The 15,540-nt window shown below is 41.6% G+C and overlaps 1 protein-coding gene across 1 annotated transcript in view; it reads left to right on the top strand.

Annotated features, from left to right (window-relative positions):
• The window catches only part of LOC124595554 (BRCA2-interacting transcriptional repressor EMSY-like), a 324,488-nt gene that overhangs the window by 158,673 nt on the left and 150,275 nt on the right, over window positions 1-15,540 (top strand). Inside the window, exon 9 of the mRNA XM_047134334.1 lies at window positions 6,704-6,952. Coding sequence (XP_046990290.1) covers window positions 6,704-6,952 — 249 coding nt within the window. The remainder of the gene's footprint in view (window positions 1-6,703; window positions 6,953-15,540) is intronic.

The following is a 15,540-nucleotide window of genomic DNA, read 5'->3' as shown; positions in this document are numbered from 1 at the left end:
AGATTGCTACTTACTGTAAAGATGACATGTTAAGTTGCAGACAGGCACAATTAAAATACACTTACACATATGTTTTTGGCCACAGCCTTTATCTGTGATAGAGCAGATTTTATCTTTAGTATCTTCACAGGCGTGACAGTGCTACTAAACATCACTTTTGGCACAAGGTATGGTATGGGCCAACAGTGGCTCAACAACCAGCTGGGGAACAGAAACCCACAAGAAGATATGAAACTTGCCATGCGAGTCAGTCTGCAGGGACGCAGGAACTCTGAAACCCCGTAGAAACAGGCATGTGGACAAACACAACATGCGGTAGGTGTGGAATGACTGAAATGATGGAAATGACATGAGGCACAAAAGTGAGGTCCACAGTGGTTGAACTCAGCATCAGAACTGCCTTCTCTGGCTTAGTGTCACCAGGAGGTAAACACTTCTGTCAGCGGGTCTGCCCATACCACATGTCTCATCCTCCACCCACGGCAGTTGTCCACGCCAAGTCAGTTCATCTTCCTTCATTGCAATGTTCAATGGTGGGAATACTGAATCCCTTCCCCCTAAAATGCCCATGTAGAGCTGAAAATGGCCAGGCTTGAGCCTCGACCTTGGGCGCAGAAGTAGAGAGAGTGCTAACGACCCAGGAAGCGGACTAACAACTGAAGAAGACAGCACTAATGCTGCTAGCTCTACCAGAGGTGTGAAAATCTGCAAAGGTGGAGCCAGCAGTCTGTGGACCCAATATTACATCCAGTGGCAAGAGAGGAGAGGAGAGGTGGAGGAGGAGGAGTAGGAGTAGGAAGGCAGGTCATATCCATGGGCTCCATATCAGTATGCGTGGAAATTAGTCTCACTGAGGCCCAAGGCTGCAAGCAAAGGAAGAGTGTCAGAAGCAAGTGGCAACAAGGAAGCCCATCACCATAAGTGGGAGCCCGCACCTAGAACATCATTGTAACCATCCCTGCTGCCTGGCAGTATTGATGACCCAACAGGATGCAGATGCAACTGATTTGCATGGTGGATTAATGCTCCTGATCAACATCCACCATGCACACCTACTGACCCTTGTGATCCATCGTGACACCTGGCAGCCGCCCCTGCCGCTGGTCGAAATAATGGGCGCAACTATCACAAGGTTTTGTAAATGCTCTTCTTGTGAGAAGCCAACGACCCATATGTCATTGTGGTACTTTACATGACAAGGAATATCCTGAATCAACTGTTCCAAATATTTTTGATCAATTCCTGGTGCAGACAAGGTTCAAAAGGTATGTAATTAAACTGGTAAAGCCCAAAGGGGGTGTTGAATACCAAGAAAGTCCAAGAAGTGGCATGCATTACAACTGCAGGTATGTATCGCGCAAGTTTATGTATGAAAAATACTAGCCCCCAACAACTTTGTCAACAACTCCAACCATCACAGAATTGGATACCAAGAAGGTCCAAGAAGTTGCATGCATTACAACTGCAGGTATGTATCGCGCAAGTTTATGTATGTAAAATACTAGCCCCCAACAACTTTGTCAACAACTCCAACCGTCACAGAATTGGATACCAAGAAGGTCCAAGAAGTTGCATGCATTACAACTGCAGGTATGTATCGCGCAAGTTTATGTATGAAAAATACTAGCACCCAACAACTTTGTCAACAACTCCAACCGTCACAGATTTGGGTACTAATACATGAAACATTACGAGTTGACCATCTGTTTAAAATCACTGCAAAGGCGCAATGCACCATCAGGCTTCTGTATCACCATCAAAGAGGTGGCCCACTGACTCAACAAAATAGGAGAAAAGACATCCACATGCTGCCAATGCTGCAACTTGGCCTTCATCATGTCATTCTTGGAGAAGGGAATGGGTCAGGGGTGAGAAAATTTAACCACCATTGATGGCTTAAAAGAAACAAGTTCCTTGAAATTTTCTACCTGACCCAAGGTATTCTCAAACAGCTGGTTGTAGGACTGTAGCAATGAGTCATAATCTTGAAAAGGGAGCAATTGAATCATTAAATGGACTTTGTCAACTATCTGGATGCCAAAAAAGGAAAAAGTGTCTAACCCAAAAATATTTTGTGCCAACGGAAAAGTGACCATTGAAAATCTATGCAGAGAAGAAGAACTGCCCCTCCCCAAAGACATCCACTGTTTACCATAAAAGACAAAAAGACAACTTGACATACAAGCTGTTTCAGTGCCAGGTAGCCCAAGAGCCTGTTCATACATTAAGTTAATGAGACTGACTGTCACTCCCATATCTACTGGGAGTTCAACTGGTCATCCATCCACTAATAGCATCAGAAAAATTTGCCAGGACGACACACACAGGGCATCAGAGACAGCCCTGGAATACAGAGAAAACAAAGGAGCTTCTGATAACTGACCTGCAGCTCACCAACTGTCACAAACAGTTGCTAAATGGCCTACCTGATGGCATGCCCCACACAAAACCTCATCATATAGGTTGTCTTGTCGAACATGCATCAAAAGACAGTTGGGGCAGGACCACTGGCGTGCCCAATGAGGGGAAGCAGAGTGACACTGAAGGACTGAAAAATGCCACGGGCATGAATTATGACACTTCAGTTGACGCAAACCCGCCAAGCTCAATGTGGGCAAATAGCGCCACAATGCTGCTGCAGCAGAAACATTAATTGTGCCAACATATAGTGATATGGTGGGAGGGAAGTCCATCTGGAGAAACTGGGGGGGAATCAGGGACTGTTTACCATGCACACCTTATTGCACCACCTGCCAGTTGAGAGAGACATCCTTCGCCACCACCGAAAGCTCATTCGATCCCACAACCTGGGTAACATTAACTAAGGGAGGGTTGAACAAGGTCAGTGCTCTAGTTTGGACTTCAGGATCAGCTACTTAGCAGACAATCATGTTGTGAGTTAGCGAGTCTGCATATGAGGCAGCAATTTGGGACACTCTAAACAACACTTGCATGAGAGACCCTGCAAATTGGTGATCAAGGGTACATCCAACTGCCCTGGGTGATCTGAAATAACCAACAAAATTTGTCACAGGAGTCTTTCTAGGGCTCAGTGAAGGGCTTCAAATTTTGCACAACTTCATGTAACTTTACACTGCTGGACAATGACAAGGCAGCTTTCTTGACTGGATTCACAGTACACCTTACCTAGCAGTGCAGCAAGAACCAGTGCAGGTAACTTTCCCACCTTTCTGTAGACTCATTGAAACCACCAAACTGTGGCTGTAGAGGGGAAGAATACTACACAGCAGATGCCTGGTCTCCCACCTGGGGGCATGAAGCAATTCCGCCCTCTGACTTAGCAGTGCACATTTCTGTTCATGCTTCTGCTGCTGCTGCTGCTGCTCCTTCCAGCTGTTCCTGCCAGCATTGCAGAAATGCCCAATCCATGATAGCTCATAATTAACACATGAGAAGGGACAGAAAAAGTAGAATCATCACACACATAAAAATGTCCTTTGTTGCCACTTCAGTATCTGTGCAAGTATGACAATGCCACTAAACAACACCATTGGAACATTTTACTGTGTGACCGATGGTGGCTCGACAAGCCAGGGAACAGAACCCACCAAGAGGAAATTAAAACTTGCTGTGCGAGTCAGTCTGTGGGGAAGCAGAAAGTTCGAAAACTTGTGGAGACAGGCATGTGGATATACATAGCACATGGCAGGTGCGGGCGACTGCTGATTGGGCATATGGGAACAGCGCAAAGGACAAGGTGAGGTCTAGGGTGGTTGATCTCAGCATTAGAACTGTCCCACCCAGCCTACTGCCACCAGCAGGTAGACACTTTTCACATGTGCACCCCACAGCAGGTGTCTGGATTATTCTGCCGTGATAACCATGCTAGCTGATCTGCCTCTGTTGCAGTTTCCACTGGTGGGGATACTAAAGTATCTACGGTATGTCTTTTATATGTTGTGGTCCAGTATTATATAAGTTAACAGTATTGTACAATAGCTCTGCTGAGTTTTAGCTTTATTTTTTGTGTCCAGATACAAATTACAGTTGTTTCTAGTTTCACTATCATGTACTAAATAATTTTTAACATAGATTTTTTGTGTACATAATGCAGGTTCACAGTTTTATTATTGTATGCACCAACAATTCAAAATGGGAGGATTTGCTCATCAGTAACTTTCTCTGACCGTATCTTAAAATTCACAATGAGTACACTGTATTTAGTGCAGAGCTGCATGTGATCCTGAAGGCGTCATTACAATAAAAAGTTTCAGATAGTGTGATTTCCTTAGTTTATTACTGGTAATACAAGAAATATAACCATCAGTGAAAATTGTACCAATATATAGGCCTCTACAACAACACAGAAACATATATATTATTTATGAAGTACTAATGTATAGGGGAAACCAGGAGAAATACCAAGCTAACATAGCAGTTTTATCAGTAGTTGTGGGTCTGATGATAACATGATTTCTCTCTCTCTCTCTCTCTCTCTCTCTCTCTCTCTCTCTCTCACACACACACACACACACACACACACACACACACACACACAGGTATTTGGGTGTGTGTGGTGTGGATGTGTGTGTGAGTGCGTACTTCTGCCATTCATACCAGTGTCATATATCTAGCCAGTGTGTTGGATCAGGACTGGTGTGGTACTTTTTGAGTTTTGTAGAGAACCATTGCTATGTGTAAGCTAGCTCCATCCACCCCCTGCCAAAGTCCTCCCTCCCCCCACCTGTCTGGACACGGAGTTGTGTACCCATTCTGAAAGCATCTAGTGTATGTTGCATGATCAAATGCGACATCAGTTACAAAAGTGTTTGTGCATTGTGTGACTAACGCGGAACCTGGGAACCAGTCCACTATTTATCTAAGTGGATGCAATAATTGTGTAAAAGCTGCATCCAGGCTATCTAGCACACCTGTTCCTGTTGTTAAACTACAAGGTAAATTCAATCTGGGACAAGCAAACTTACCCATATACCAGAAGCAGATGCTTTAAGGTGCTCAGCTATCCATGTGGGTTGAGAGACTGTGCACTTAAGCTAGAAAAAGAGTGGTAGTTTGAAATCTGGTAACATGTCTGTGCAGTTACATTTTTTTGATTAATTAACTTTTGCTTTGTGGCTGTACAAACTATTATATAAGTATATGGTTTCTCTGTGTAGAATTTTGAATGGTAATTGTAATGCATATTGCCTCAATTGACTTGACTCTGCAGTTCTGTATGTTAAATGACTGTGTACTAATCCACAGGTTTGGCATGTAATTCATATTGATGTTAGGATGGTTTCTGCCACTAAATATGTCCTTCATCTTAGCCAAAACTTAAGGTATACGAGAATGTCAAGTCATAATCTCAGTAAAATTACATATTAAGTCCTAGGTTTCCTAATAATTGGCTGACGCTGAGGTCAGGGGAAAGCTAGGTCGTACCACTTTCATAAGGTTATGTCTAGTATGCTTTACATAAAGTTAGTTACAGAATTATAAACAAAATTTTCTATTATGTTCTGCTAAATGGGCTTAAAATCAAAATGTTTTCAAATACATGTCAATGGAATTACTTGAGCAGCCACTATTATGAAATAAGATGGAGAGATAGGAAGTAGAGATAGTAAAAATCTTCATGTGTATAAAACATTCTAGAAACTTACAAGGTACTCAGAAATTCCCATTCCATACTTCTAGGACTTGTAGAGGGAAGTGAGTATGTAATATTCTGTATAAGAACCCATATCAGAAACATCATCCAATGATGATACAGAGCATCATAGTTATAGGTGCTGGTGCCTGTAAATGTATGTATATACAGAGTGATTCCCTGATGTTAGAAGTTATAGGTGCTGGTGCTTGTAAATGTATAATACAGAGTTATTCCCTGATGTTGCTACAAACTTTCTAGGATGCTGGAGACGGATAAATTTATCGAATTGAGGTAAGGATCCCTGATTTGAAAATGAACGAGATGAAAGTTATAAGCAAAGTTGTTCTGATACCTCTGGCGGAAGAATACATGTACTGTTACCATTGTTGCCAAGAATGTAGGGTATGCATCTTTCAGAGGTGGTAGTATGGACCAAAACAAGAAACAATGTCAAGTAAACATAGGCTCTAAAATGTGTACCTTAAGAGCTATGAGCACTTGTTCAGTAGAGGAGATAAGTTTCACAGTAGTGTAGACAAACGAGTGCTCATAGCTCCTCAGGTATGCATTTTAGAGCCCATGTTTACTGGATATTTCTTCTTCATTTTGGTCTATACTGCTACCTCTGAAAGTTACATACCCTACATTCTTAGCAACAACAGTAGCGGTACATATATTCTATGTCAGATGTATCAGAATGATTTTCACTTGTAACTTTCAACTCATTCATTTCAGAATCAGGGAGCCTTACCTCAGTTCGATACATTTATCCCTCTTCATCATCCTAGAAAGTTTGTAACATCATCACAGAATCACACTGTATATACATTCATTTACAGGCACCAGCACCCATAACTTCAACACTCTGTACCATCGTTGTATGCCATTTGTGGACATGGGTTCCTATTCAAAATATTATGGATTCATTCCCCTCTATGAGTCCTACAAGTTTGTAATGGGAATTTCTGAACACCGTGTATAAATTTCTTTTTTATATCTTCAAGTTTTGTTCTCTGGAATTGTCAGACATGACACAGAGTAACTCGTAATGATCTGCTGCAATTTTAATAATGTCTTTCACTTTAGGGACTACAGGAGGAGCAAGCACAACAACATTTATAGCACAAAGTACTGCACCAAAACTTCGTACCAAATCCGTACAGCTTCCTGCAAGAATACGAACAAGGCCTGCTGGTTCAATAATAATACCAATGACTCCAAATCAAGTGTCACCAACAACAAACACAAATCAGGCTTCAAATAATATGCAGACTACCCAGTTGAAGCCATCAACTCAGACAGGAAAGCCCTTTGTTGCCATCAAACCAGATAACAGTAAGTATGCCCAAGTTACATGTTCAAGTGTTTTCACTTTTGTATATAGTTGAACAGTCCTTATGGTCAAATATAATACAGTTCTGATACACCAGTATGATCTTGTTCCTGATAGTATGAATGAATTTTGTGGTCTTAATCATTTATGAAAGAGAGGAGAAATCAGAATTAAATTACAGTATAGGGGAAAATCATGGAAAGAAAAAAAATGGGAGTCATTTCTGTGAACAAATGATGGATCACATATCTAAAGTCTACACAATGTATGACAGGTGTCTGTGGGTGAATTACTTCGTGCAGTTGTCCTGTGCTGTTTCAAGAATATTTAATTAAGGGAAAGTGGTACAGAATTGTTCGCTAAGTCACAACATGGATGAAAGTGTGTGTTGAGTGATCATGACAGACAGTCATTGAAGGAGATTGTAATGAAAATAAAAGGACGGCAGCTGCAAAAGTCAGTGCAAAACTGAATGTCACACTTGTGAGCCCTGTCAGCATCAAAATTAGATGAAGGAAGCTTCATAAACAGGGAATTGCAGTGCAAGCTGGAATTCCAAAATGAGTCATCAGTGATGCAAATACCCACAGTGGTAAATGTGGTTTAAAGCCATAAAACCTGGACCATGGAGCAATGGAAGCAAGTCATGTGATCGAATGGGTCTTTTTTTGCACCATTTCCAGCTGCTGGCTGAGTTTACATCCAAGAGTGAAACACGGTGGAGGTTCGCTGATAATTTGAGCAACCATATCATCGTATGCCATGAGCCCCTTGGTTACTCTGCAAGGCCACATAACTGCCAAGGATTGTGTGACCATTTTCGCTGGTCACAGTGTTCATTCCCTGATGGTGATACTATATTATTCCAAGATTATGGGCCCCCTGTTCACACAACTCGCATTGTCCAGGACTGGTTTGGTGAGTACAAGTATGAGTTGTCATATCTCCCCTGGCCACCACAGTCACCAAACCTTTGTGGTGTCCTTTGGAGAGATGAGTGTATTTCCAGAATGAGAATTTACCTCTGCAGCAGTGTGTGCGTTGCTATGAAACTTCCTGACAGATTAAAACTGTGTGCAGGACCGAGACTCGAACTCAAAGGTCCCGAGCTTGAGTCTCGGTCCGGCGCACAGTTTTAATAAGCCAGGAAGTTTCAGATGAGTGTATGTTCACTATCAACCTTCATCATCGTTACCTCGGCTAGCCATTATTCTGCAGGAAGAATGTTATAAGATTCCCTTGAAAACCATACAGAACCTGTATTTATCCATGTTGAGGTGACTAGAATGCCAGTTGTTTTTGTACACCGTATTAGGTGTGGTAATGTATTATGTTTCTTTTTTTGTCCACCCGATGTACATCACTGAATATTAAACAGAGTAGTGCTGAGCATCTGAATGGCATAATGGTAGTGGACAATAGGTGACAATGTCCTTCTTCAGTGCTAACACACACATGAGTGTATACATTTTTCATCTGGGAGGTAGTGACTGTTGATGCGACCTTGCTTTACTAAAATATCTCGGGTACACATGGCCCAGCAGGCATCTTCATGTTGATCTTTACCTTACTGAAACCCACCGCCAAACCTCAATCCATGCAAAACTAATATGCAATAATACCTGTACTTTGACAGCCGCCATCCCTTCTCCATTAAATGCTTCTGTCTGTACAGCCTAGGCATCTGCATCAAATGTTTATACTCCACTATTAAATCCCTCAGCACCTACACTAAGAACTTCACACAGGCTTTCCTCTCCCATAACTATTCAACAGATATTATTCATAAACAAATCTCCCAAGTTGTATCTACCTCTCACCCTCCTACTGATACAGTTCCCACCTCCATAAAACACTGAAGAACACATGTCATCACCGAGAACTGCCAGGCCTTGACTCCCTCAGTAGTTTACTCTGCCAAGGCTATAACTTTCTCAAATCAGGCCCTTACATAATATACTTTCTACCTCATATCCCCTGTACAGGACCCATTGTCATCTTCTGTTACCCTCTCAACTTCTGTAACATCATAGTCAAACATGCCTTTCCAAAATTATAATTCTCCCCCACCTGGTTCCTACTTGTGCTGCTGTGCCTGCTTTAAAACCTGCCCCATACACTACAACCGACTCTTGCCCCACAACTGGAAATTCTTGTAAAATTAAAAGCAGAACATTTTGTGGAACAGTGCACGTTGTTTATCAGTTAACCTTTGTTCTTTATACACTACTTTATATAGGGTGAGTTGGGAGGAAAGATACATGTTTTGAGGTGTCATATTATTAGTGATTCTAAACAAAAAGCTTCATATGGACGTTATGTTCTTTTCTGAATGGTGTCCTGAATCCTTGTTATTTATTTTCTTTGCTATCCAAATGTTGTCATTGTTTACAATTGACCACAGTAGTGTAGAGGAAATGGAGGCAAACAATTTGATACAGGACATTCATGATGTATCAGATCGAGAAACTACCTCAAATTGGCATACAAAAACTATCTAAGCTACAGTGCACGCACGTGATACGAGATTTTCTATATTCTCTCACTCTCTTCGCACAAACTTTTAGTCCTAGAGAAAAAATGAATAGGACCTTTTTTGTAGGAAATGTAACGTGGTTTAATTTTGTACTGTGACACGTTTTCTCTGGAGAGTGCTGTTGTCGACTTATTCAAGAAAAACATGCAAAAGTTATATTAAATGTGTTCTCTTTCAGAAACCATTTGGAATAGGGTGTATGTTCATATCAATTTTTTTGTTCAGAACCACTAATAATATCATCCCTCAAAGTACATACCTTTCCTCCTGACTCATCCTGTATAGGTATGACCATTAGTCAAATGGCCAAGTGTAAGATTGAGCACAGAACTATCCAATGTGTGGACAGAGTTTTTGCCCACACCACAGGGGCTGTTTGAATTCTCCCACCTGAAATTAGTTACCCTGAATTTGTCCTGTGGCCATCACCTTTCTTGGGATGTATTTGTATTATGCATAACCATCTACTGTCCCGTCTCCGCCACAATTTCTTTTCACATTTAATTATTTCTGATTAGACATCATTACTTTTGAAAAAGTTTACAGTGTTCCCTCATTCAAGGAAGAATACGCTGAGAAACCGTCATAATATAGTTGTTGATTTTGTTTGTTACTCATATAACCAGTGATAGTACTCAACTAAACTCTGTGAATAACTGGTTTCTGCACTATCAGTTATTTGATATTAAGGGCTCCGGAAAGCCCTATTTTTCCAATGTTAAAATAGCACTTATAAATTACATGTTTCCTCAGAAGATGTTTGAGCTAGGAAGTTGAAATTTTTATAGGTTATTTGTTGAGTATTGGCTATAACTTAACAAATGGATTTTTAAAATTTTGAATTCAGTTGTTAGAGATTAAATTTTCTATTATAATGAAAATTCAGTATTTTTTGTGCAATTTTTGGTTTGTAAATTCAACACTATACAGATTTTTTGAAAAAGGCAGTGTTAAGTTACACATAGGGGGCTGTGTAACATCCCTGAAAATTTGAAGCAAATTGAGTTGGTAGATCCTCAGAAAACACGTAATTTGTATGAAAAAATTAAACCTTTGGAAATCGAGCAACAAAGTTTGGATTACCTTTTAAGTGCATTCCAGGTCCACAGGATGGATTGTCTTCATCTGCTGCAAACTCCCACTCCGGCTTCCTCTTTGTCCACCTTCTGTTAATATGGCTTGTATTTCTAGGCTATTTACAGACTTGTCAGCAGCCCGAAGATGTTCCTTGTTTAAAGCAATCATCATTCATACCATGTTGAAATCTATCTTCATTTCCATGTTTCAAAATACTTTGCACCTTACAATGTTGCCATCATTGAAAGTAGAAAGTGCATCGTACACACCAAAGTGCAGTGTTTCTATTGCAACACACACAGTTCTTGGGGATTGTTGACCATACAACACTATTTACACTTTCATTGGGGTTTTGAGTTTTCCACAAACACACTTTTTCAACAATTAAGGTGCTGCTAAGTCTCTGAAAATAGGTTTTATTGCCTCCATTACTGCATCAGGCAGACTATGTTTATGAGTGTACACTTCACCAGTTAGCAATCCTTCATTGTACTTACAGCAACTGTTTCTTTCCTTTGGGACACAAGTAACGATGGGGACTTTCATCAGTTTGGGGGGGGGGGGGGGGGGGGGGGACTCAAACAGCCTTCTACATTGCATAAACACTGTGTGTGTTTTGCCTTATAGACATTCCATAATATTTCTGTGTTTTGTCAATTACACTGTCAGTTAACCTTCCATTCCCATCCAACCTTTACCATCACTAAGTTTTTGTTTTTTGTACGAAGCTTTCAGTCGCTGAAGTCTTGACCCCATTTGTTTCTGTGCTTGTCCAGTATACTCAAATTTCTGCATTACAACATCACCACCATAAGACCTCAGCTCTTGAATATGTTTGAAACTTTTAGGATCACTGTCCCTAAGGTAATTCAAATATCACACTTTATTACACACAACAGAATGCTGAAATACTGTACCAAAAAGAATTGTCCAATTTGGCAAGTTTTTATTTCTGAAACTAATAAACATATACAATGAATTTTATTTTCTTGATGAACAGGGAACTCAAAAAGATTTTTTCATACTTTTTCATAGGTGTTCAATATGCCTCCCTTGAGATGCACAGCAAATGTCCATGTGGTATTCAGATTGTTTCCACACAGCAGCGAGCATTTCTCGAGTTACAGCTTCCACAACTGCTGTTAATTCGATGTATCAATTCATTCATTGTTGTTGGTAATGGAGGCTTATAAACAGTCTTTTATAAACCCCCACAAGAAATAATCACATACAATCAGGTCCAGTGATCTTGGAGATCAGTAATTAAGGCTGAATCATTTGGTCCAGTGTGACTGAACCATAATTCAGTAATCCTACAATTTAAAAATTACCACTCTCCCAGACGGTGCCCCATCCTGTTGGTAAATGAAGTCTCTTGAATCAGTCTCCAATCATGGGAAAAGAAAGTTCTCAAGCATATCTGTTGGATTTTGCCCACTGGTCGCTTATAGGGTGCCTAAAGGATGCTGCATTCTTCGAGTGCATATACAACAGTTCAGGCAAATAACATTACTAGTTTTATTTCTATAAATCAGTTTGACAATACATGACTTTGTAATTAGAAAAAGTGTCACTAACGAGGGGCAACATGTAATAGTAAATGATCTTCACTATTGACAAAGTCCAAGTAAGCACTTGATATGGATCACTACAATCTGTTCAGCGAGTGCCAGTCTACAACCATCAACTAATGTCCATCGCTGAGCCGATCTGAGCGACTGAGGCTGGCAGGGGTGGTGCTTATATTCACTTCTTGCAGGGGCGCTGAAGCGCAGCTGGGTCCTTGCCAGCAGGCTATTGTCTGACATTTCCTCACCATCTTCTCTGGTCTTGCGTTCATCCTCTTCATTCCAACGCTTGTGGTTATGCCAGAACATTCCTCCCGCCCCCTTCCCCCCCCAACCCCCCCCCCCCCCCCCCACCCACCCAAAAAAAAAACCAGACCATAATCGTGTATGGAGTGTGACCACGGCGGGGGATGCAGGAGAGTGGGCGCACCGTCTGGCCAGAAGCTGTGGCTGCAGAGTACGTCAAGCTTCTGGCCGTACCCTGCCATCTGGCCTGTGCTCTGGTGGAAATGCCCCTGGAAAATAACCAGAAGGATACGAGTCCACTTCCTGCTGCCATGAACCAGATGAAGAAGGTGGCGACTGCTGCAGTATGGGTGGGTCCAGCTCCATCGGTAGAACGAGAGGAGGTGGAGGAGGCGAAGGTTCCGTCTCCATGGGGTCATCCTGCGGTGTCGTGATGACACCCTCTGGTGGCTGCTGTGGCCGCGCTGTCCTCTGGACCCCTAAATCTGCGGGAAGAGAGGCTGAAAGATCATCGTGTACATGACAGAGGCGAAGCTGATTTTGATGGCAGCTCTGCAAACCATCGGGACCTGTAAGAAGATACGTGCAAGCGCCAAGTCGACGGATGATTTTGCCTCGTGCACATCATCTGCTGCTGCTAAAAACCCTGTAAAAGACAATAACATGCAGCATGAAGCGATACTTGTGGCCTTCCTTCGGCACCGGATGCTGAGGCAGGTGGAGCAATGTGCGATGGTGGTGACTGTGAAGCAATTCCGCCGGCAATGGTCCATCTCGTAAGTGTGAACAATTTGAGGTGAGAAACAGTTGCAATGCTCGATCCCTGGTGTGAGCGGAGCGAAGTTTGGCCATCTGCTGCTGGAAGGTTTTGACAAACTGTTCCACTTCGCCTTTTGACTGTGGGTGGAACGGTGCACTGGTTAGATGCTGTATGCCATTGCATTCACAGAATGTTCCAAATTCATTTGACGTGAACTGAGGTCCGTTGTTTGATACTAGTACTTCAGGTAAACCTTCGAGGCAAAAAATCGATGACAACATCTGAATTGTGCTACGTGACATTGTCAAGCTCATAGGCACAGCAAAAGGAAACTTGCTGTATGATTCAACCACAATCAACCAATGAGTGTTCCAAAAAGGTCCCGCAAAAATTATGTGCACACGTTGCCACTTAGGCAGACTGATTTGCTACACATGCAGGACACTGTGAAGTCATCTGTTCTATATGGGCGTCCATACCCTGCCAAGTACAGTGTTGAAATGCCAACTGTTTCATATGAACAATCTCCCAGTGTCCTTAGTGAAGTAACTGCATCACTTCTTTTAGCAAAGCTATAAGGATCAGTACACATTACTGTTCACTATCATTTTGAACAAGAATTACACCTTTCTGTGCAGTGAGGCTATGCCGATGTGCAAAGTATCGGCACACTACAGAGTTCTTTGTGCTATTCAATAAGTGGGGCCAAGATGTGCAAATATAATTGAGCAAAATGTTCAAATCTGAATCAACTTCCATGGCCTGTGTGATTTCCTTATAGTTCAGCGGAAAAGACTGAATCAAAGTAGAAGCCTGAGCATCGATATGGCAACAAGATTCAGCAGGAACCTCAAAGTCTGCATCAGGGCCAATTGGAAGACGTGAAAGTACGTCCGCATTACCATGTTTAGCTTTTGGACAATACACAATCATGTACTGGTATTGAGACAACAACAAAGCCCATCTTTACAATTTCCGAGCAGTTCATACAGGAACCGGATTCAGCGGATGAAACAAGGACTGCAAAGGCTTGTGATCTGTTACTAAGTAGAATTTTCTGCCATACAAGTAGTGGTGGAATTTGGTGACACCACACACAATAGCCAAAACCTCTTTTTCGATTTGTGAATAGTTACACTTAGCTTTGGACAGCACTTTCTATGTGAAAGCAATAGGTCTATCTTTTTCACCTATTCTGTGCAAAAGCACGGCACAGAAACCGTAAGAGGAAGCATCAACATGCACTGCAACTGGCTTGTCAGAATCAAAGTGAACTAAGCATCGATCACTGAGCAATGCATCTTTAAGTTTTTGAAAAGGTACTTGGCACTCATCTGTCCAAACAAAGGGGACATTCTTGTGACACAATGTAGCCATGATTTGTGCAGCATTCTTTATGAACCAAATATAATAGTTTATTTTCCCTAAAACTGACTGCAATTCTGTGATATTACGAGGAAATGGCAAGTCTCGCATGACTAACAAAGCAACTGGAGAGGATTTACACCTTGACTATTTATGCCATTACCTACATACTGCAACTCAGGTTTAAAAAAATTATACTTGTCCAGTCTACACTTCAGTCCTGCATCAGATAACACATGAAACAAAGCATGTAAATTTGCAATATGTTCTTCAGGTGTACGACCTTCTAGTACAATTCGTCCAAATATTGTGAACAGTTTGGCACTTGTGCTACCAGTTGTTCCAAATACCATTGGAAAATGTAGGGTGCGGAAGCACTGCCAAAAGGTAAATGCAAATATTTAAGCAAGCCCAAAAGAATGTTTACTAACAAACTTTTTGAGATTCGTCACTGAGCGGTACCTGAAATCACTCATTGCACAAATCAATTTTTGAAAAATAGTGTCCATTGCCTAATCTGTCCATGAGATCCTCTGGGTGTGGCAATGGATAAGTATCAGTGACAGTTTGTGGGTTGACTGTAGACTTAAAGTCAACACAGATGCGAATGCGACCTGAAGGTTTGGGGAGCAAAACCAGTGGACTTGCCCATTGACTAGCTGATATGAGCAGAATAACTCTGTTATCTTGCAATTCTTTAAGTTCGGCTGTGACTTTGTCCCGTAATGCAAAGGAAACAGTTGTAGCCCCACAAAATTTTGGCTGAGCATTGTCTTTCAGCATCATATGTGCAACAAAATTGTTAGCTGTGCCTAAACCTTCAGAAAAGAGTTGAAGGCAGACACTGACAACACATTGTCCTGAATATTAAACCCAAACAAGTCAAAAGAATCAAGACCAAATATGTTCTCACACTCGTGTGGTTGTAGCATTGTAAATGTAACTGTTTGCATATGCGAGCGATAGCACATAGCAGGCAAAGTACATTTTCCAAGAATGGTAATGTTTGTCCATTATAAGCCATCAGTTGCATACTAA

Source organism: Schistocerca americana, chromosome 2 (assembly GCF_021461395.2).
Source record: "Schistocerca americana isolate TAMUIC-IGC-003095 chromosome 2, iqSchAmer2.1, whole genome shotgun sequence".
Lineage (NCBI taxonomy): Eukaryota > Metazoa > Arthropoda > Insecta > Orthoptera > Acrididae > Schistocerca > Schistocerca americana.
This window is presented reverse-complemented; position numbering and strand designations above follow the sequence as displayed.